The 24,804-nt window shown below is 27.6% G+C and overlaps 1 protein-coding gene across 1 annotated transcript; it reads right to left on the bottom strand.

The window, feature by feature from the left end:
• Positions 1-743: 743 nt before the first annotated feature.
• On the bottom strand, positions 744-20,476 carry LOC129972220 (nucleolar transcription factor 1-A-like). Its single transcript, XM_056086259.1, has 17 exons — positions 20,058-20,476; positions 16,443-16,508; positions 15,732-15,916; positions 15,240-15,332; positions 14,972-15,127; positions 13,749-13,813; positions 12,123-12,255; positions 11,541-11,651; positions 11,285-11,409; positions 9,961-10,102; positions 9,543-9,860; positions 8,240-8,304; positions 8,074-8,133; positions 5,766-5,949; positions 4,863-4,952; positions 4,101-4,355; positions 744-2,946 (listed from the first exon to the last, which is right to left on the bottom strand). Exons 1-17 carry the CDS (start codon positions 20,236-20,238, stop codon positions 2,812-2,814), a joined length of 2,364 nt encoding a protein of 787 aa, XP_055942234.1. The 5' UTR covers positions 20,239-20,476; the 3' UTR covers positions 744-2,811.
• Positions 20,477-24,804: the final 4,328 nt, after the last annotated feature.

Raw genomic sequence — 24,804 nt, 5'->3', positions numbered from 1 at the left:
ACATATGCTTTGTTTCCTCATTGCCATAAAGAAAATAAATAACTTGTCCTGATATCTAGTAAGAATACAAAATCTTACACAAAAATAAAATGAAACAATTCGGTCCAGAAGCTTTTCCTTCAAATGCATGATCGATTTCTTACAAAAAAAAATATATATATCTATATTGACTATAACTATAATAGTTAATCCTTTCTGGACGAAATTAAAAACAGAAATGAATAGAAAAGCCTTATTTTGGTGATGCCAAAAGACATCACAACTTAAAAAGCGTTAGGTATAATGAAAATGATATTCATTTTCAAATTTATTAAAAGCTTTAAAATTTTATCAAATTCTTCATTATATTCATTAAAAATTAAAACTTTTTCATAAAATTTTAAAACATAAAAAAAATGAAATAAAATAAAAATTAATTACAAATTTATTTTATTTTAAACTAAGATAAAAGAAATTAAATTCAAATAAATAAACTGCTTACCTAAAATCATATGTTTTTAAAAGCAAAAATGGAGAAGTCTTGGAAATCATTTTATACAATTTTTATTTTCATCAAATATTTATAGTTCAGAAGTAATTTTAAAAAAAAAATTGTATTTTCAAAAAATTATAACTAAAGAAATGAGACAATAAATAACTTATAAAATAAATGCAGACATAATCCTATTTCAATTATCTAAGAAGTGAACAATTTAACAGAACGTTAACACTATTAACATACTAATGTTTTTTTTTTATATATATATATATATAAAAAAATCAAGCTACTTAATTTGGCTTTCTTTTTCTTTGTTTTTTTGCAACTGGATTTTTACAATAAAAAAAAACTTCTTTAATATTAAACATTAAATTAATTGATTGTTTTCTTTAATGTTAAAATTTTTTATATCAGTCAATAGGAATGTATAGAGCACATGACATTTTTACTATTATTAAAGAATGCATGTGCGTATATTCATGTTCTAAAAAATAGATAGTCTGACCTGGAGCTACAAAATTTGGCACATATATACTTTTAAAAGGGGGGGGGGGTGCATCTCAGAGGAAATTTTGACCAGATTTTTAGTTAGAAATTAAGCAAGAATTTGTTGCCGTAACGAGGCAATTAACAAAAATAACATTACAAAAAAATTGATTTTCATACCAATTTTAAGTTTTAAAAAATTTCTTTTATTGGTAGTAATTTAACTGCAAAACATTTTTTCCCTGAATTTTAACAGTTTTTTAAATTACTCTTTTAATTTAATTTTCAATAATAAATTCTCACTTTTGCAACAAAATTAAATTTCTCCATTATTTTAACAAATATTTATTATTTAACTTAAAATTTTCCTTTATTTTAACAAATATTTATCATGTGATTATCTTCCACCGTTAAAGAAGGAAGAAAGAATCTGCTATTTATCTGTATTTTACATGTGGAATTAGGAAGTAAAATGATATAACCAGAATATGCCACTTGAAAAAGATTACTCAGACACAAGTTTTTAATGCACTTTGAAGTCATGGGAATCGATTAAGGGAAATTCAAGTGCACAATAAACAAAACCAGTATAAAGCCATTAACAAAACATAAACTTAATGTCTGTCATAATTTGATGCTTAATATGCTGCCGAGAGTGTAAGAAACATTAAGTTATGCATAGCAGAATGAATTAAAATCAAACATAACAATTATTCCAGACAATGCAGCTAATCTACAAAGGTGGCGATTAAATTAAAAAAATTAAATAAAAAAATTTCATAAGATGGGATAACATGTAAAAAAAATCATCAAGTATTCTTATTCATTGTGATGAATGTTGTTGTCATAATTCTTAAAATATCTTTAAAATAACCTTTCAGAAAAAGTTTGCAATATTAGTTTATTGCTCTGTCTTCTATGTTTAAAAAATAAATATTATAGTAAAGAAAAACTGGGCAGTCAAAAAGACACTACAGCTTTTAATGTATTTAACAATTTGCTACATTCATTTTTCACTTAATGAATCCTCTTTTCTATGTTTCCATATCAACATATATAGACATAATAAAAAGAGTATTCTATGATTCCAGAATGTGCACAATTTAAAAAATAGCTCATTTCTAACTTAATGACAACACCTAGTGACTTGAACACAGTTTGTAGTAAAATATTATTCTATGGACATCTATTAAAACAGTTATAAAATGTGTTTGTGAATAACATTTTCTTTTTTTCATATATGGAGATCACACATTTTTTAAAGAATAGAAAAAGCACACTATTCCTTTTTAGGAACATAATGCAGGAAAAATTTTATGGTAAGAGGTTACTCTGGTGATTTCTTTTCTCCCTTGAAGACAACATGCAGAATTTTTTAAAAACCGCCTTTCCATTCATTAGATATCCATTGAATCTTAAGAGAATAACAGAGGTTAGTTGCTTCTTTACTAATTTTTACTACTGCAGTGTTTCAGTTTATATCACTCATGTATCATTGGTCCTCTATCAAAGAATTTAGGAAGTCAATCCAGTTTCGTTCTCTTCATTAAAAGAAGTGTAGTAAAGTACAAGCAAATTCTTTGCCACGTACATGTCTCACAGTTTAAACAGTACAATTCTTCCAATTAATATAACTGGATACTGTACAACATGTGAAAAAGTATCTTAATTATGGAAATGCATGATAACTGCCGAGGACATAAAATTCATTCCTCCAATATTTCATTAAAAATGTTCCATCTTATAACTCTCTTGTCCAGTTTGAATAATAGGCACTTAATGGTCAGTGACAAGCATTTACTCAATAAAAAAGTTGTGCTTGTTTGGATGTCACAGAAAAGGATAAATTAACTGCTCTTTTCTTCATTGTCTGATTTATCAGAGCCAGAGTCACTGCTATCGTCACTGCCACTTCCACTATCAGAACCACTGCCACTATCACTGTCACTGTCACTTGAGCTAGAGTCATTGTCATCTCCATCCTTCAAAAATTGAAATAAAAAAGATAATTAAAATATACAACAAATATAAAATAAGAATCATTCAAAGGAACAATTTGGTTTCAAAAAGGTTTCAAAATGTAATATTATAATATTAATTGATAGATTTAATCAATCTGAAGTTTGACTTGAACTTTTTAGGGTTGTTTCTACCAGTCAACATATTTCAAATATCATTCAAGACACACATTTTATATCAACTAACAATAAAATTTTTTCATTAATTATAATTATTAATCATTTTTTTAGATATGTCAAATTTTCAACTTTCTTACAATCATGTACAAAAGCAAATTATACAAATTATTATCTTAACATGTTTTCGTAACAACTGATTATTTCATTTCATATATTTTTTTTTTTATCTAACAACAAATTATAATGATAAAATTAAGAAAGTAACAATGCTATTTTTCTCAAGTAATACATATAAAGAATTTATATTTGATTAAAATAGATAGAATCTATCAAAATGATTATATAACTGCAAAAACAAATTAAGTAACTACGAAAAAATTTAATGCCTATAAGGATAAGATTAAATGTTTAAATCCTTAAAAAATGGCAAAATCAAGATTTAACATAATTTCTATTAGTGGCAGCAGCAAATAATAAAAATAAAATTTTTGAAATTCAATAAAATAGATTTCATTGATGAAAATTAAGGATAAGTTAAAAAAATTATTAAAAATCAAAACAAAGTTATATTCTGAAAAAATATTATTGCATAGAAACTTTGAATTTCTTAAAAAATGTCTTAATCTCTTGCTCAAAGGGAGAATAATTTAAACACTTATCCATTTGAAATATTGCTAACTTATCTATTATAAATATTTATAAAATATTTCAAAATCAAAAAATTCTAATTCCTTACATTCTTTTTCATGATTCAAAAAAACTTTTCGGCTTTTTTTTGGGAATGCAATTTTTTTTTGAAGTATTTTAAAATGTTTGTTAAGACTTCACAACATATAACACTCTATTACTTCTTCATAAAAATAAAATTATATATATATTTCTATTTTCATTAAATGATTCTTAAGTGCAAGAGCATTTAAATTTTTAAAAAGCATATCTCAAATAATAAAAAAACCATAAAATCCATTATTTATTATCAGATGTGAAAAAAAAGTTACTTTTTTCTCATCATCGTCATCATCTTCATCATCATCGTCGTCATCATCATCGTCATCGTCGTCATCATCATCATCGTCGTCGTCATCATCATCACTTCCAGAATCGCTACCTGAATCATCAGAACCTGAACTTGATCCTGACCCTGAGCCAGAACCTGATCCAGAATCATCTCCATCAGATTTCTCAGAATCATCATCATCATCTGATGAATCATCATCAGATGAATCTGAATCTGTTTCTTTCTTAACATTTTTCTAAAATTAAAAATCAAAGTAAATGTTACACTTACTACTTTTTAAATGTTTCTAACTAATCTAAAAATCAGAACTTACAAGGAAATATTTTAATTTATTATCTATATAATTCACAGGTGCAAAGAAGGCCCTCATTTCTTTATACATAAAGCAAATTGTGACAAAAAGAAAAAAAAAATCATCCAAAATTCTTTAACATTTTCAAGTTTATAATCCATAAATATTTTTGTATCTCATCAATATTTAAAAACAATTTTCTAAAAAAGTAATAATAAAAACCATTAATTTAAGCATGGAGTAAGATTCTTCAAGTAGAGTTTAAAATGTTTCTTAAAATACCTTTTCTCATTTACTAGAAACTATATTTAAAGTATTCCGTTAGAATATAAAAAGAAAGATATTCATGTTGCTGTTTAAAAATTTAGTTATTCATCAATTGAAACAAATATGTAACTATAAATTAATAATTATCAATGTTAAATAATATTTTATAAAAGCAAATGTTACCTGGATGCCATCTGACCCTTTTTTACTTTTTTTCTTGATGCTAGCCTTTCGATATTTTTCATATTCTTGGAATTCTGCTACAGTTAGACTCTGTAAATAAAAATATTTTAAACTGAACTGAACTAAGACATATCGCAAACTAATTTTTATTTATGATTACAACAAACAATAATAGCTTGATAAATAAAAATAAATATTATAGATAACAAAGGTTATCAGAAACAGTAAATATAAATTAATTAATAGCAAATATATTATATTTACTGCAAATATAATATATATTTACTGTTAATTAATAATAAATACAAATTAATTAATAGTAAATATATTTATAATTTTAGATAACAAAACTTATCCGAAATTATAAATACTACATAATATTTCTAATAGAGTATTACCAACATTTTAGCTTACCATAAATATTTTGAATGTATTTCTTTTCCAACTTATAATTTACTTTGACAAAATTTCTAAATAATTTTTCAAAGTAATGAAAATTGCTTATTTGTTCTTTTTTTAAGATATAAAGTTACAGCAGATATAATTTATTTTAAATTCTTTAGGTGAAAAAATTTCCTTTTCAGCAAGTAAATTTTACATTTTAAAACTCTTTATTGTTGAGGAGCTCGATTGTTAATATTACAAAAATCTGAATTCATGCAAAAAATTAAATTGTAATGTTTTACATCATCTATAACATTTAATATTCTTAATTTACATTCTGTTCTTTCAAATAAAAGCATATAAATACTAAAAATATTACATCCAACAAAGTGGGGATGTCACTACTTTCCAATAACAAAGAATTAAAAGCACCCTGCAATGATTTAATAAATTTTTAATAAACAATGCAAATGATTAATAGAAGTTTAAATTTTAAAATAAAAATATAAAACAACTCACTTTCAGGAATTTCTGCATGTCCTTATTATACCGCCTCATCATTTCTTGTACTCGTTTAGCATACTGGTCTTTTTCTGCAGCAGACATGGATTTCCACAGTTTGGCAATTTCTGTCATACGATTTTTAGGATCAACATGTGTAAGCTCACTAAGTTTTTCAGATGAAAATAATCCATAACCACTCCTATATATAGAGAAAAGAGCAATTAAGAAAGAATTTGACAATACTGAAAAACTTACAAATTAAAATACATTTATTAACAGAAGAATTTGCTGAATTTTTTTAACAAATAACAAAAATTTCCAATATTAGTCCCTTTTAATGATTAAAGTTATTTTTCATGTAATATTAGTGGAAGTAGAAAGAATCGAGTTTAGCCTTTATGGCTACATTAGTTTAAACATTTGTACTTATCAAATTATATTTTCAATTTACAACTAAACAATATACTTTTTTGGAAATATAGTTCAGTGTTATTCAGTCTGGTTATTAGTAACTGATAAATATATGCACATTAGCGTGTATATAATAAATTAATGAAGGACAGGCCTAGAATTTTACATTTTGTCTCCTTGCCAAATATATCAGTAATCTCGCCATACATTCTATCTTTAATTAAACCAAAAATTAAAAAGAGAAAGAAATAAACATTTCAAAATATTTACATGATTGCATTAAGTTAGATATACAAGTTTTAAAAATAAGAAGACATCTTTTTTTTAAATATATATATATATAATTATTGCATCTAATTTCAAAAACAAATGTATATACTTACATACAATTAAAAGAGAATAGAAACGCCAGTCTATACATGACTAAGTAATAAGAATTCAGCTATCAAGTTAGTTTAAAAAATGAATTATCTTACACATAATTTTGATTGTTGTTTTATAAAACTGAGCACAAATAAAAATTTGTAGGGAGGGGGTGGAGACATTTTGATTATTGTATACAAATAATAAACTACATTTCACCAAAAAAAGTTTTTTTTAACATTTAATAATAAATACTTAAAAATGATATTCCTAATTGCTATATTACAATACAATATTATCCTTAATGCAAGCTTGTCTTTAAAAAATACACAAGCATTGCCAAAATTTCATTTAATTACACAGTTTTCTCAAATACATCAATTAATTTGGATTATATTTTACATACTAACAAACTGTGAAAATAGTCACTGTTGTCTATTTAAATATTTGGACAGCAGTGATATTATATTATGAATTGCAAAATGGAATAGATTTTTTTTTCTATTTTATTCATTCCATAAATTTTTGTTGACATTAATGTCAGATATTAAATTAGTAAATATAGTATGTATAAAAGCTTCATCCTTTGTCTAAAATGGAATCATATTAATTACAATAACAAATTATGAGCACACCAAAATAAACTTGCTTTAAATATGACATACACTTCCAAGCTTAAAAGAATATGCAATCGTAAAATAGACACTTATTCAGCTATTGATAAAATAACGCTGTTATTAAAAAGTCCATAATAATTTTGAAAACAAAGTAAACTTTGTTCCAATTTTTGATGTGGTACTTTTGTCCATTTAATAATATCACATATGTATCATTCTACAAAACTGTTTTTACTCTTAAGTTTTAAGTTAATTTCACAGCTGATTTTGATGCACTGTACATGAAATTTTCTTTTGAAGTAATTTGAATTAATTTATATATTCATTTTGAAAAACATTTTACTAAATTTATAAAAATCATTAATTTTAATTCTTTGTTCTTTCTTTCAACATAAGATTTTATTTGATTCAGAACTTTAAATTGAAAATAATTTGATGGCCACTTTTAATTCAAAACGATTACTATAAATCACAATAGCTATTTACAACAACAAGCTAAATTTATATTTTCATTAATGTGACTAAAATATCACTAATAATATGATGGGCGACCCAATTCAGATATAGCACAGACTTGGAAAAAAAAAAGCTAAATTTCATTAAAAAAATGAATTGTGCTAAATATATATATCAAGAGGTAAAATAAATATGATATTTGAATAATAAAATGTATAAGTTTATACATAGAGTACTTGAGATATTATAAATATTGTATAATTATTACATAACAGAAATAAATAAATCTCAAGAATGATAAAATTTAATTTTGAAAATGCTGAAATTTATGGAAATGTGTCATGTTTGTCTACTTGTTGAAAGTTGTAAATGAAAAATGATGATTTAAAAATGGATCAAAATTTGGGTGAAAGGATGTCCTTTTCATCAGATTTTACATGTGCAATAATAATAATAATAATAAATATTGTCCTTACTGAGGAGGCCTTTTTGGTTCTCCTTTAAACAGTTTCTTTTTCCCACCACTTTCATGCTTCCTAAAATAAAAAGATAAAATGTATTTTTCCTTTGATAGAAAATATGTTTAAACGAAATTACAAGATTAAAATAAGTTTATGTATATAAAACATTAAAATTTATTACCCTTTTGATGTTGAACCTTCATCATATGCTTTTTTTGCCTCCTCTGCAATTTTTTTATATTTCTCCTAGAAAATCAATCAATTATTTAAAAGATAATGTCATAGATGTTGAGAGCATAAAATAGAAATTTGCAAAAAAATTTACTAAGTAGTTTTAATAAACAGTAATTTAATCAAACAAGACTTTTTTTTTTTTTTTTTTTTTTTTTTTTTTTTACAGAATTCCAAATTAAACAGTTTAGATTTTTCTTCAGGCTATTCACTTTTGGATTTGTTGACTGCTTTTAAATACAATCCATATAAATAAATGAAAGCTTCAATTTTTTTTTTCTTCTTCTTTTTCTTAGAGATGCAATCAGAATGGTGGAATAAATAATAATAAGTTATTTTATGGAAGTAGGAAAAAAATATTTTTATGACGAACAATTGCAACTTATTCATACTGTTGATTATATACATTTAGAGAATTTCTTGATAAGAGAATGATTTACTATTATTTCAACATAATTAATAAGCTGATAAGAAAAACATAATTAATGCTAATCCAGAAAAAAAAATATAATGCAAAAATTCATTATTTTGAATCAAGCTTAAATTGAACTACTATATTTTTTTCTTCATGTATGTCTTATTTTGATCACAATTAAGCTATGCATTTTCTTCATATATAATTTTTAAAAGGATAGATTAGCATAAATCAGGTCCTAAAATACAAATCCAAAGTTTTGTTACAGCTATAAATTTAAAATTGCAATAAAAATAATTAGAATGTGTTACTGTTACATTCAAATAATACTAATTAGGAAATGGCTGATAAAAACAATTAGAATGTGTTACTGTTACATTCAAATAACACTAATTAGGAAATGGCTGATAAATAAATAATTATAAATACATTAATAAGGTTTCAAACTTTCAATATTATTCTCTGATTTTTTTTAAATTTCTACTTCCATCACCACCATTGAAATTCAACAACATATGTGTAACATTAAACAGATATATGTTTGTATTTGTCAATGCAAAAGGTACAAAGCAAAATTTTTGTTCATTTAAACAAGTTGCAATAAGCATTTTAAACTAATATTAAATTAATATATTTTTATCTTTTTTTATTAAAATCATTAGATAAATTATTAAGATTATTAAAAGATAAAAATTAGATTAGCTCAATTTAAATTCTTATTCTTTAAATTCTTATTATTATATAAAAAAAATATTTAGAATTAAAATAAGTATATCCACTAATATTTTTTTAAATCTTTATTTATACAAATGAACAGTTTTAAGAAACAAATTATTACCTTCTTTTTCTCAGGTAAATCATTATAATCCTTGGCAAGCATTTTCATTATATTTTGTTTAGACATATCAGGATGTTTTTGCTGTGCCACAGCAAATTTTTCTTGTTGGTAATAAAACATGGCAGATAAAGGCTTCTTAGGTCTAGCACCATCAATAGCTTCCAATTCTGTAACATCATTATTAATTGTTTCTACAACTACATGGTTGACAGGTTTCTTTTTGCTAGCTGGCTTGGTTTCATTCTCAAGCTTTACCCTCTCATTATCAGGCAAATTATTTAAATAGGCAGCATATTCTTGCTTATATTTAGCAATAGCCTGCAAAATATTTTTACATGATGAATATAATAATATATCAAAATGCATAATCAAAATTCATGTATACATTTGAAGATTTATAGGAAGTTGTTATGCTTACAATTTGAGCCTGTTTATTAAGATTCTCCCTCTCAGCATCAGACAAAGTTTTCCACATTCGGGAAATCTCCCCCATTTTTGATTTTGATGGAAGATCCTTTAATTCTCGCAGTTTAATTCTTGAAAATAGACTGTATCCTGAACTGCAAATAAAATAAATACATAAGGAGGAAGAAAGAAGAGAAATCCAATGCATAACAATTAAAAAGTTCTTCATTAATATTTCTGATCTTTTAATGTTTTAAATTTTTTTAATGTATTTTCGATAAACGCTTATTAAGAAAGGAAAAAAGTTCATAATTTCAAAATAGTAAAAATGCATAATTTCTATACAAGATCCAATCAATTAGTTTTTATACAAAACATTTCTTATCTTGATTGAAATGATCAATGCTTCTTTTGAAAATAATTGCATTGGATTAGATTTATTTATTTATTACAATGCCACATTTTCAATAACTAATGGTGTAAAATATGCAAATTTAAAATCATAATCTGATGAATATACAATAGGAGCAGTCTTCTCTCAAAACTCTATATAATAGCATATCATCTATACCATCAGACTGAATGTGTAACTACGCCTTTATAAATGAAACTTTTTAGCTTTCTTAAATAAGACACAGCTCTTTTGATTTAAAAATTGTAGACACAATGAAGAATTTACATCAGGAAGAGGATTCAAAGAGAAATCTACACAAAAATCAAGCAATGAAAAAATATTATAGCAAAGAATTAACAGTATATTAAGGTTAGCTTTATCAAAAGATAGGGAACAGGTTTGACAATAATTCTAAAAAGGTTTAATATTATTTAATCAATAATCTACTCAATAGTCCATGAAAATATTCAGGCAAGAATTTGTTTTCTACTTAAAGATAGGGATTTCTTTAATATGCAAATTTTATTTTTAAAAATCCACAGAATGAGAACACTACATTTTAAAAGTTTATACTTCCATTACTGCTTTTATTTATTCCTAGACATTTCTAAGCAATCATACATGTTTATATTGAGAATGGTACTTTATGTGTATGGGACAGGTAAGGATAGTAGGCAGAAGAGCATTACATACAAAAAAAGCTCATGGAACAGTTCTGAAATATTCAAACGCTGATAACTTTTTTTGATTTTCTTGAAAAAAAAAAAAAAAAAAAAAAACTTCAATCTTATGAAATATTTGGAAAAAAAAAAAAAAAAAACTCTTAAGTCATTTGATACATAATTTGTTATGCAAAGCTGTTAATTTAAATGTTTAAAAGGAACTACAAGCTTCAACTTTATTTAAATAGCAATTATAATAAGGCATGATACAAATGTCATACTTTGGAGGTCTCTCTGGTTTCCCATCACATCTGTCTTTTAATTCCTTCTCAGCTTTACTTAAAACTGCTTTTACAGGTTCTGGGTGAAAATCGGGATGCTCACTCCTGTATTTTTCAACTTCAGCCTTCATAAAAAAAAGAAAAATAACTAAAGTAAATATTTTTTATGAAGGTAAATAAATAAAAATTTATAAGAAATATTTTAACCCAAAAAAAATAAAAAACCCCGTGATGGATAATGAAGAACTTAACAAACCCCATAACGCTGTTCATCTTGAATTGCTTTTCTTATCCATTTCACTTTTTTGTTATCATTTAAACTATTCCACATCTTGCGCAGCTTTTCCATTGCTTCACGTTTTTCAATCTAAAAAGTAAATTAACAATATGTATCAACAAGCTCAAAAAATTAATGAAAGGAAATTAATATGAAAATCAAGTTTAGAAAGTATTAATCTATATAACTACTATGCAGAAATGTTACAAAAGATTTATCAAGAAAAGATACATTCTAAATCCAAGATATATCAAAATTTTACAAAAACAAATTTATTTTCCTATTAACAAAAAAAAAAAAAAAAAAAAAAAAAAATCTCAAAGGAAAATAGTAAATATTTTTTTTTTAATTGAACTTAAACACTTGTATTGTTTTTATTATTAATTTAAATCCTGTCATCTACTATAAGAAATTTATAATACTAATATGAAAATCTGCTGATTTCAAAGCATTTACTAGAATATAAAATTTAAGCCATAAAAAAATTATTTTGGGAATGCCTTATATGAGAAAATAATAACTTAAAAAAAAAACTGTAAATCAATCAAATCAAATTAGTACCTGACTAAATTCTGATTTCTTAAGTCGATCATTCACAAAAATGGCAAAAGCATTAAGAGGCTTGTCTGGTCCTTCATTTGAATTAGATTGTTGTTTCATTTCGGGAGTTGGAAACTGCTCTGGGTGACATTTTCTTGAAAAAAATAAATAAATAAAATTTCAAAAATATGAACATTAAAAATTTCAATAAATTGACATTATATTAAATTAAAAGCTCCCAACTTTTATCAGGTTTACTTTTAAAAGTATATTTCCATAAGATGGCATTTTTCCATTTTGTAGATTCTTGTCAAGGATAGATGTAGACACAAAATATCAATTTTTAGATTAGTGCAACAGATTTCAAAATGTATAAAAGCTCATAAAAAATAAAAACGTTATCCAAATTTACAGAAAAATTGCATGTTTCATCACATATATCAATTGAGTTTTATATACATATTTTAACTGCAATCAAGCTAACAAAAAAACTTATGGTATGCGATCAGCGAGGATAGAACCTGGGATCTTGTGGTTCGCAGCCCAGTAACATGACCACAATAAAAAAGCAATTGCTCGTGTAGTGTAGCTGTTAACTGGCTTATAAACCTTTCATCAGATTCTCCCTCCAGTGAGTCGGAGATGAGACGAACGATATGGCTGTTGAGTGGTCATGTATTATTTATTAGCTGTTAAGTCTAATGCGCCTGTACCCATTTGAGTAGCGCCAAGTGTTATGGTGTGAGTGTGCTGTTGTGACAAGTAAGTCTGACGACTTTGTGTTGCTGTGTCAAGTGAGTCTGACGACTTTCGGTTGCTGTGTCAAGTGAGTCTGACGACTTTCGGTTGCTGTGGGTAGATGGCGCCACAACAGCTGTACAAAGGTTGAAGGTTCATCGTCCGAGGTCACCAATGTGGCGGTATGTGATGAACGAGGATACAACCTGGGACCTTGTAGTTCGTAGTCCAGTAACATGACCACAATACAAAAGCAATTGCTCATGTAACATAGCTGTTAACTGGCATATAAGCTTTTCACCACAAACTTTTTAAAGTTTTCACAGAATGTTTTTTTTTTTTATTATTATTATTCCTTTCCTTTCAAATTACACTGCAATTATACTGAAATGTACTTGAATAAGTTTTATTAAAGAGCATGAAGGTTTTTATTGCTCAGAAAAAAATAAAGCAAGTGCAAAATTGGTTGAAGGAAAGGACAGAATCAATAAAAAATTTTAAGAAAAACATTTTTTAAAATTGAAATTTGATTTTTTTAACATTAGTGTAATTCATCACACTTAAATATGTTTTAATGAAAAACTGATATTGTGTTAATATGGCAACAATTGGTATTTATAGATGCTGCTGCACAAACAGTTTTTTCTGTTAGTGCAGCAGTCTCAAAATTTGTGCAGAAACATCAAAACAATAATCTTATGTCACCAATAAAAATGTTCTATAAGGTTGATATATTTGATAAATTTCACTTCATTACTACCAATGGAACTTTGGTGACAAAAAAAAACAATTTAAATCTATAGTTGCTATCTTTTACAGTTAAAAATATCTATTTTTTTAGAGAGAAAATTTTTTAAATACCAACGAACTGCTTATACAGCACAGATAAATAATAAATAAAGAGCATACTTAAACTTTTCTAATTCTTGTTTATAGATTTCATTCTCCTTTTCATATGCTTCTCTATACTTTTGCTAAGTAAAAAGAAACAAGACACTGATATGAGGCCATAACTAAATAAATACTCATCTACAAATAATTCATAACAATAATAATAAACATAATAATGAGTAAAGGCATAAAGTTAAGTTATTAGACTGATCATGAAAAAAAGAGCATTGGCATAAGCCTTTTTTAAACCCCCTTTTCGTCAAATAAATTCAACAGATCAAAATAACCAAATTAAAAAAAAATGCTTAATTTTTAAATTTCATACTTCATTTTTTTTTTCAATTCCAGCTTATACATTCATACAATATATGAACATGCAAGTTTTCTTTTAGTTAGATTAACATTTATTTGGGATCTGGGAATTTTGATCAGATGATGAGGATGATACCTGAGATGGTACACTTTCTCAAAAATTCTGTATCATAGCAACTGGAAGAAATTAGATCTATGTAATAATTAATATGCACTAGACTTATATAAATGAAAGATCATTAGTAGAGTCAAGTTTTGAACCTGGAACAATCCAGACTAGAAACCCCAATCTTACCACCAGGCCACTGCTGCTCCAGAACATGCAGAAATTAACAATATAGATAAAAAGTTTACTCCCTTTTCATGCTTTAAAATTATTATTGTTTTTCCCAAGAAATTTACACAGAACAAAGATTATCTGCAGTTTTAAGCTAACAATTTAGAATTTCCTAAAACTGTAAATCAATTAAAAAACAAACTTTTAAAAATCCTTAAATATCCGAATTTTAAATACAATTTGACAAAAACATTTACATTGCAAAAAAAAAAAAAAAACCTTAAATATACTGAAATTAAACAACACGATTTCAACTTTTTTTTAATTAATAAAGCTTTTTCCAAGAAAAAAAAAAGAAAAATATTTTAGGATCTCATTTTCATTCAAAAATTGAAGAATAAATACAGATGATACAATTAGTAATGGCAAAAAATTTCAAATAAATGGTTACATAGATATTCTCAGTGAAAGTTTCTTGAAAACAAGATAGTTTTCTGAATAATTTTTAAGTAAAAAAATTATAGAATTAAAAAAATGAAGAAGAAATTGTAAAATTTTTTGGTGATCCATGGTTTAGGAAAGCCTGATTCAGATCAAAAATTTACAACTCTTTTTATATTTTTTAAAATGTGATTTATAGTGAATGAAGTACTTTTTTCTTTTCAGGCAATTGTTGAAACTTCTTTGATAGCAATTTGGCAAGATCTGTCATAGACATCTCAGGGTTATCTTTACTATACTTTTCCCTTTTCTCCAAAAAATAACGGAAGTAAGGAGTAAGAGGTTTTTTTGGCATTTCTGGATGTTTCTGTAAAAAAAAAAAAAAAAGAAAGAAAAGGGGGAAAAATGTAAAATTTATTAAAATAAATATTGGCTAAGCAAATAGCTTCTCTGAATAATACTGAATTAAAATTAAATACTTGTTTTTTTGAAGAACTGTATGAAGACCATGGATGCTTTAACCATGCTTTAGCATCTGTAACCATATCTGTTAATGTACGAAATCGACGGAGCTGTAAAGAAAAATGAATCAAAATATTCATGGATTGTTTTCTAATTACATAAAAATACATCAGATGGGCAAAAATTTAATTACATATACCAACATATTTTTTTAAAAGGCTTACAGAGAGTTTATATTTTTCTTTGTAAGAATTTTTGATCAACTAATAGAAACTACATACATAGCTCAAATTAAAAAAAATCCTTTCAAGTATGAAAAAAGAGAAATAGCTTTGAATTATTTTCACAAGTAACTTTTGCAACAGATAAAAATTCATTATTAACTTCTATTGATCATTTCTCAATTTTTACATTTAATTTTAGTAGCTTCAAATTAAAATTTAGTTAATGCCATTAGCAATTTAATATGCATTGCTGACTTTTTATAATTAAAAAAAATTCCAACGTACTTTAGTTACAATTTGCATCCATTTATCTTTGCATTGAGCTGCCGTGTACTGGCCAAATCTAACTTTCTCCCAATCCAACTTGTCAATAAGAGTTGTGTATTTCACATTATCATTTCGAGGTAAACAGGCAGATAAATTTGTAATAAGTTGTGTCAGCTCTTCAGAAGTCCAATTGAAAACGAGTACTGAAATATAAATACATATATATTATGCAAAGGTGATTTTTAGATACTTCAACAGGAAACAACTAAATATAAAAAAACAACATGAGGGAGAGAGTGTCTCAAAACAATTTAGGCAATAAAAATAAGAATGAAAATTATGAATAAGTATTAGTATAAGAAAATTTAGAACAAATGGTATGGAATGTTGCACATATTTAATTCTATGATAGAAAGAAGGAATAATAATAACTAATTATGCGAATAATTAAACCTTATAAGAGGAAAAAACTTTATATCAATATAAAAACTATGCATACTTCACTTCAAAAGTATGAATAAAAACTATAGATAAAAAGATCTTGACAGTCAGTATAAAAAGAAATTGGATCTTAAAATGTATTCACATAAGGAATGGAAACTACAATTATAAATCAATAATTTATATCATAATGCAAATACTGTATCCTGTAAAATTTTGGGACAATTATTTATGAAATAAGTGAAATTTTATTATTGCATGAAATTACATTAGGAATAAAATACATACCTTGCTTTGTACCCAAATTTTCCTTATCATGATTTTCAGTATCATTGACCTTATGGCCCACTGTAACTGAAGTGATGAGAATATTAATTTCTTAATATATCAATATAAAAATAAGATGCTAATTATTTACAAATTTCTATATTATATATGTTTTAAATATATGGCCATAAAATGCAGAATTAGCAACATAACACACTCAGTCAAAAGTCCAATACCTAATGTTCATCTTGTTTATTTTCCTTTAATTCTTTTTGTCATAATATGTATATACATCACGGAGATTATATTTTATTCCTTATTGGGTAAATAAAACCCACTTTTGACCCTTTCAACCCTAATGGGCATATATATCCTGGAGATTAGACTTCACTCCCTATCGGGTAAATAAATTCTACTTTTATATGGGCTGACATAATAAGAGTCACTGTTATACAGGATTTAAAATTTCTATCAGACCAAATTCCAGTTGAAAGGGTTCAGAATTAACAATTCAATAATTAACCACCATGTGCTAACTTGAAAGTCATTGCTGATTTCTTCATATGCCTTATGATGCCTGCAAAATTTTAATTTTAAATGGTCAAATAGAACATAAACTATTCCCACACAAAATAATGGAATAAATTCTAAATATATTGTGTAAGATTGGATAAAAACAAACAAAAAAAACTAAGCTGTAAACAATAAAACATTGTATTTCTAAAATTTTTTAACTTTTTTTTTCTTTTGTAAAAGAGCTAGATATGCCTCTTAAGCTATTTTTTTTTTCTTTTTTGTATTTTAATTTCATTACATAAAAGAGAAATTTGTTTACAATTATAAATATGCCCATAGACAATTCTGCATTTATTTCTTGGATTAACAGTTCATTTTAAAGCTTTGAGATGTAAGTATTTGAAGCATGAAAGTGAATTTCAAAATTTTTTTTCCCAATTTGTTTTTTCTCCCCAAAAAAGCTGTAGATACACATCTTAACCCTTTCACTACTGGGTCATCATAAGTGCAAGATTATATTATTTATCCATAAGTCTTGTTTGCATAAATCAAGCAAAGATTGACTTTACCAAAGAATGCCTTATTGATGAATTAGGAAACGCCACTTCCTCCTTTTGTATTAAAAGATAACATAGCTATAATTAAAAGAAATTAACAAAATGTAAAATCTTCTCTAAAACTGTACTTGAAGCATGCTAAAAATACTGATATAATCTTCATTAAAAATAAAAAAGAATGAGTGTGCTTGTGGTGGTACACTACAGAAAGACCTTTAGAGCTTCAGCTACCAAATATAGCAGATACACTTTGGAGCACGGAGAAGAGCAAGGACACCTTCAGGAGATTTATCTTTAATTGATTAAAAATTAAATAATATTTTGGCATTTGTTTGTGGCAATTGCTGAAAATATTATTGCACAAAACAGGTTCTTACTCCCATCTTAAAAATTTTTGAAAATAAAACAATAGGTTTCCTTACTGGAATGAAATTTAAATCATTTTCATAGTTTGATCCAATATTCAATCAAGTGAGTTTCTTCCATTGTTAAAAGATAAGGAGGAATGAATCAGTTTGATATACATGCAGTTTACATAAGGAATAAATGGGTAAAATTATAGTACATTGAAAATTAGAAGATACAGGAATCAGATAATTACGTTTTCAATAGCATTATAATATCATGTGACTTGACCCTTTTAGGATGATTCATTTGTACAGTGAAAGAAACAAGTGTAAGGCTATCAAAATAATATGACTTTAATGTCTATCACAATTTGATCTTAAAATTTTGATATTATTGACAGAATCATTAATCACCATCATATCAATCATCACCAATATATTTTACGAACTACATAGTCAATAATAATTTCAGAATATATTTGTATTTATAAATTCAAAACCTTGACTTGTTATGCCTTAAGTGATACTTTGTATATTTTTGAGGGCCACTTTTTTGGAATTTTCCTCGACTATTTTTCTGTTACTTCAATTGATAGTTGTAGATACAAGAGATGACGACAAAACAAGATATGTAATATATATGAAATCATGCAATAATCACTCAAAGTAAATAAAAATGTAAGACGGAGGAGAGAAACTTAGTTCTGAAATAGACTGTTTATAAAAGGTATATGCATTAATGGACTTTTAGCAGCAATATACTGCGATAGATTTATGAATTCATGCAAGACACAACAAATGCACAGCATTAATTTAATTTTAGAGTCAATATCTTAGATATCATATATTTACATAAGTTGTGTGTGATATGATACCACATGGAATGACTGGATTGCTATTCAACTTATTTTGAGCATGCTGCATTCTCATGGTGCTATAAATATTTGAAATTTAACCAAATCTTCATATTTTTAGATTTATTTTAGCTAAGATGACTTTTTTTAAAAAAAATAATGGAGAGGCAGAATTTTTGTTACATTAATGTCCTAATTTTGAAGAAACATGTGAACTATTTGGGAATGGGCCTTTTAATTTCGAACCAATGCCAGATGATGAGGATGACATCAGAACCAGCACTCCTCTCTCCAAACTTTCACATTATCCAAGTGGCAGGGGATTTTAAAAAATAGGAATATACAATTGTAATTTTAAATACTGTACTTATTCTTCTATTACATGCTGTGCAATAAAGCTTTCAGTTAAGCTAAATTTACAAATGACACTATAATGATAAAAAAATATTTTAGAGTGATTAATTTCCATTTATAAACAATCAAAAAATATTTTGATATAAAATATTCACACAAATGAACTAATTTAATCATATTTTTATTAAGAAGCATTAATGCACATCTTCCTTCCCGACTGAAACACAAGGTTTAATTTTGTAATTTATCAACAGTTCATATGTTATGAATTTTTTTCCACCTTGATGAGAAAAAAATCTACTCAGAATTGCAGATGGGAAAGTAGATCGCGAGGAGGGTTCACTAAATAGCGCGCGGGAGGAAGCTATTGCTCATCCAGCAGATCCCCCCAATTCTTGCCCCCGAAAAGATGCGATCGATGGTTGGGAAAGACAGCAACCCCTTCAACCTTTAGCCGCTACCGCCGTTCGGTGGCCCCGGGCCCACCGAAACCGGTTCCCGCTTGCAAGACAGCCGCTGCCACGAACATCGATTGGGGCGGCGCAGCCCTACGACACACACCCGGTTACAGCTGCCCGGCAACCTCCGGGAAGCGTCACCGCCACTACCAGCGCCATTGCTGCTCACCTCCTTTGTCTTCACCCCGTCTGCCTGGGCTACGGGGTTCGCAAAGACATAGAGCATTTCTTGTATACGGCAATTGCCTTCAAAAATTATTGCTCAAAATCGAGCAATAAAGCGAATTCATAATAAAAACATCACACTTTAATTTTCAAACTTAGAAGTCAGATAATTAATCAACAGGGGAATGATAGCACAATAAATAGTGAGCTTCTAAAAGCAGGTGGAAATAAAACACTGAATTCAAGCACAAAATGGTTACACAACACGATCTAGATCAAGTAGAGTAGAGGCATGCAATCGGCACTTAGATACAGAAATACACACCCAAAAAAATCAGCGATCGCTTGGAAATGTGGCCAAATTATAGAGATAAACATGACTTACCATCATTCTCCTTCCTAGATTTGGATTTGCTAGGTGCAGGTTCGTGAGGTTTGGATTTTTTGGCCGCGACAGGGCTAAGATCGGTCGCCTGAACCGGTCCGTTAGCAGACGGTTCTGAGGCGGCGGCAGGGAACGGTCGCTTAGACGCCTTGCGACGGCCTGATATTTCCGTAGACGCCATTTTCCACGATGACTTGCTGACTCAGGAAGCGATCCTGAATTTTAGCGCTGTCCGAGATCGAGAACGACAACACTGCAGAGATGAGAATCGTGCTTGCACGTGATTTTTGACCACCGGTCAAATTTTGCGAAGATTTCAACGTCGAGTTCACGAGGGCTAGATAAACTGTCGAGGTCCTCACCGTTGAATAAAATCAATGGACGCCAGCATAGTTGGCGCATGCGCTGTAGGGTAGCCACTCAGGAGCAAGTCGAAATGTGCACCTTGACTACAGTTGCAAGGTAGATAGAAGGTAGCTTGTCTTGTTACGCGTCTGACGCATGTTAGTTGTTTCTCGGCATCTGTTTCGGATGGTAGCGGAGAATACATCCAGAATCCGCGAAAGCTATCTTGACTGATACGGTTTGTTGTCATTTTAATAGCGCGGAAACCCCGGGATATTCGAAATAACAATTCCGTTTCTTTGATGCACAGATCCTATGTCTTATAATTAGACTTATTTAATTAATCGGTTTTCATTTTTTTTTTTCTGTGGGAAAGAGAGTGGCAAAATTTTTCTTCCTGTCGCATATACCTTCGTTATATTGATCACTTATGCAACTTCCAAGTCTTAATTTTAATTGTTTCAATTAGACAAAATAAAAAAAAGATTTGATGTTGACAATATTTTTTTATCTTGGGAAAATTTTAGATTAACAAAACTTTATTTAATATTTTTTACGTTATTTTTTTTTTTTTTATTTAATATCACTGGCATTTAGAAAAAGATAATAAAAGATCACTAAGCCTTCCCCAAAGTGTCAGGTCTAACAAATTACTTGAAAACCGTACTTTAAATTTCCCTATTTTTCTTTTTTAAACTCTTTTAAGTAATCAGTATTGAAACTTCTTTTCAAATCTGAAAAAAATTATATTTCCTAAAAATTATGTTTCCTATCTTTGGAGTTGATGTGGAATAAAAATGAATTCCTCATTTTCAATTCATTTTTTTTTTTCTAAAAATCTGCGATACTTTTTTAAAATACTGAAATAAAAAAATAAATATGGACATTAAAATTATTTTACGTCCATACATAGGATTTTTTTTAAATTATGCATTGCATCATTTTATTTTAGCCGCTGCCAGCGATCATTTTGATCATCAGAAATATTGATTTTCAATTGAATCTCTGAAGTATGATTTGATATTCTGGGTTCTTTTAACAAAGTAATATTTAAATTGTAATACACATTTTGTTTGTGTTTTTTCGTAGCCTTGAACTTATTATGATCGTTAATTTCATGAACACAATAGCAGAGCTAGATTAAAGAGTAAGGAAAGTAGGCAAGTGGCTCAGGAGAGCCCGATGTTTCTATTCGTGTGTGTGTTTGTATTTTTCAGAGGGATTTGATTTATAATAGTCAGGCACTCCAACTTATTTAAATAAAATTTAGTATCGGTTAAATTTTGAAAATTATGCTAATAGCATTTCTAATTTATTATTGTATCTCTTACGTTGTTTTATAAATCTCACAAGGTATGTTGCTTTATAATTTGAAAGATGTCTTATTTGTGGATTTCATAATATTTAAATTGTATTAAAAGATATAAAAAATTTTAGTATTATTTTTATCTTTAATTTTTTTTTATAGACGAGATACTAAAATCCATTTTCTTGAAGATAATTCGGGATTAAATGTTTTCATATTTAATTTTGTCAAAATTTAATGCTTTAAAACTGCATATATTAAGATTAAAACTAATTTTGGGATATCTGGTTTTAGAATTTGGTAAGGGAAAGGGCCCCCGCATAAGGGATCCCAAAGAATATAATTCGATCTGATAGCAATCTTGGATTCTTGGACTGCCACGAAGGAACGGCTTCTCTTTTCCCTGTGAATCTTTATTAGTTTATTATTAGAAGATTAATTATTTAAAGATACAAGGTAACAACTTGCGAGTAAGGCTTCTTTTATACAAGATATTTTAAAGGGAAAATTGAACGGCTTCCTTATGGATTTTTTGGACGATAGAATTCGATATCTTATTATGTAATTGCTCTAACTCTCTTTTTATTAACCTTTTATCGTCATTATTTACGCAACATTTTTAAATATTACTAAAAATTGCCAACTGATACAAATAAAAAAAAACGTACCGAAAAAGAATGTAATATTCCCAAAATCAAGAATCTATTTTTTTGCATTAAATTTTCATTCTGCCAATATAAACAAACGGAGATAGAAGGTTTGGTCTCCCCAAAACTTTCTCGTATATTCTCTAATAAAAGTGTCATCCTCTCACCTTGGACTTTAGATAAGCCCGCGAATACCTTGGATGGCATTGGGAAACAATAGTTACGAAATATTTGATATTTGGGGTTAATTTAGCATTTTTAATGAATCCATCGTGAGCGCCTTGGCGATTTTTTTGGCAATAAAAATTCTTCGGATGAAGCCATGTGGTTAATAGTGTTTTAGACGCGATTAGAAGGAGTAAAAATCAAATTTTGACATGGAATTACAAATAGAGTATCAAAATCATCTACCAAATTTGATATCTATATAAAGCATTGCGTTTTTGAGTTAATGAAAGAACAGATCGATAGAAAATTAGCCTCTTGTCGGTTTTCTTTCCAAATTTGACAAGTATCTACACTTGTTACAAGTATCTACACTACGAAAATGTTAAATCTGCGCACCAAATTTCACCTCTCTAGCTCCCTTTGTTTTATAGTTATCTTGTTAACTTTTAGTCGAATAGCCGGACAAACAGACTTCTCCTGAATGGATGTCGTTCAAAATTTGATAGAAATCTACTAATTTAGTATATATATCATAGTTATTTCGTTTTTGAGTTATTTTTGTCATAGACAGACAGACGAACATAGTACCAAAAATGTGTTTTACGAACTTAAGAAGATACAAACCGTGAAAATATGTGTAAATCTTGATTTCGATTTTTTTTTATTTTTTTTTTAATGAAAATTGCAATATTTTCTCTATTTTGTATACAATAAAGTAAAAAAATGAGGAGATATTTTCTTTAAGGAATCTAGTATTTATACGAGGAATATTTTGATTAATATGTGATTATTCTAATTAATTTTTTTTTTTAATTTGACCCTGATTAAGCATTTTCACTCTCTTTATATTTGTGCCAATTATGGTTTCTTTGGGCCTGTTCTTCAATTGCGCCAATACATACATTTGGTTTTATCTCGGCTGATATATAAATGAAAATATATATGTTGATTCATGATAGTAGCAGAAGGTAAAATCCAGTGAAGTATAATATGTTCACTTTGCAGTGATTTTTTAAAAAATTAATTAGAATTTTTAATCATAAATTAAACGTAATTTTGGCGGTTCCCCACAATAACTTTCGTAAATATTATTGCTTCGTAAATATAATACACCATTTTAAAATATCAAAAAAAAAAAATGCCTTTTTATTGATACCAGTTTAATAGACGTGCAAATCTTATAACTTTAAATGATCAATTCTTGTATGTATATAAATTTATTTTGTGTATCTCGAAAACGGCTCTAACGATTTGGATCAAATTTTATATTTAGATATGGTTTTGCTTTTTAAGTTTATATAAACAGGCGTCTTTCCTGAAAAAACGAGATTTTACAGGCACAAAATGGCACAAATGGCATAGTGGTTAGGGTTTCGGGCTTCCACGCATTTTTCTTCCGCGTTTGCGATGCAATTAGATTTCGTTTATAACTTTAAACGAGCCATAGAATGATGGTGATGATGACCCCTGAGCACCCGAGGGCAGAAGTCGGACTTCTAGCTCATATGAAGATGAAACTCACACATTCGCTTGCACAACCCCTTTTTACAGGGGGGGGGGGGCACATTCACACATCTCACAGATGGAACACAGATGAAGAACAACCATGCCCGAACCGGGACTCGAACCCGGGACGCCCCGATCACGGGGAAGATGCGCTATCCCTATGCAAGGACGCCAGCGAGCCATAGGATAAGGTTTTTATTTGCGATATATATATATAAAAAAAAATACACCTGCCGAGCGAAGTTTAATTTCCTAGGTACTTTTCTATATATTTTAGCATTTTTTTTTTTTTTTTTTTTTTTTTTGCATAATTTTTAACAATAGATTTCATTGTTGCAAGGAAATTCAAGCCATTTTTTAGTGTTTCTAAAAATATGTAAGCACTTGATTTTCTTTAATCGTTACAAGACAAGGATGACACATTCTGCGTAGGTTACATAAGTACTACGAAAGTGAAGTTAAGAGAACTACGAAAGACAAAGTGAAATTAGAAAATAGATTATTGGATCAGCAATGGTATAGCGACCGGGGGGGGGGGGGAGAGATAAGGATTTGTAATTGTCCTAGGCGCCACTCTTAGAGACCGTCATGAAAACAAAATATTAGGCTATTTAAGTCACATTTTAAAGTTATAAATACGATTAGGGGGGCATCGGATCTTTACTAAGTCATTGAGGAAGATTAGAGAGAGAAAATATCATATTTTGTCCCGGGCTCATTTTTTTATTCCATTCCATAAACTTTTTTCCATTTATGTTTTTAAAGATTTTATACC

Source organism: Argiope bruennichi, chromosome 6, assembly GCF_947563725.1.
Source record: "Argiope bruennichi chromosome 6, qqArgBrue1.1, whole genome shotgun sequence".
NCBI lineage: Eukaryota > Metazoa > Arthropoda > Arachnida > Araneae > Araneidae > Argiope > Argiope bruennichi.
This window is presented reverse-complemented; position numbering and strand designations above follow the sequence as displayed.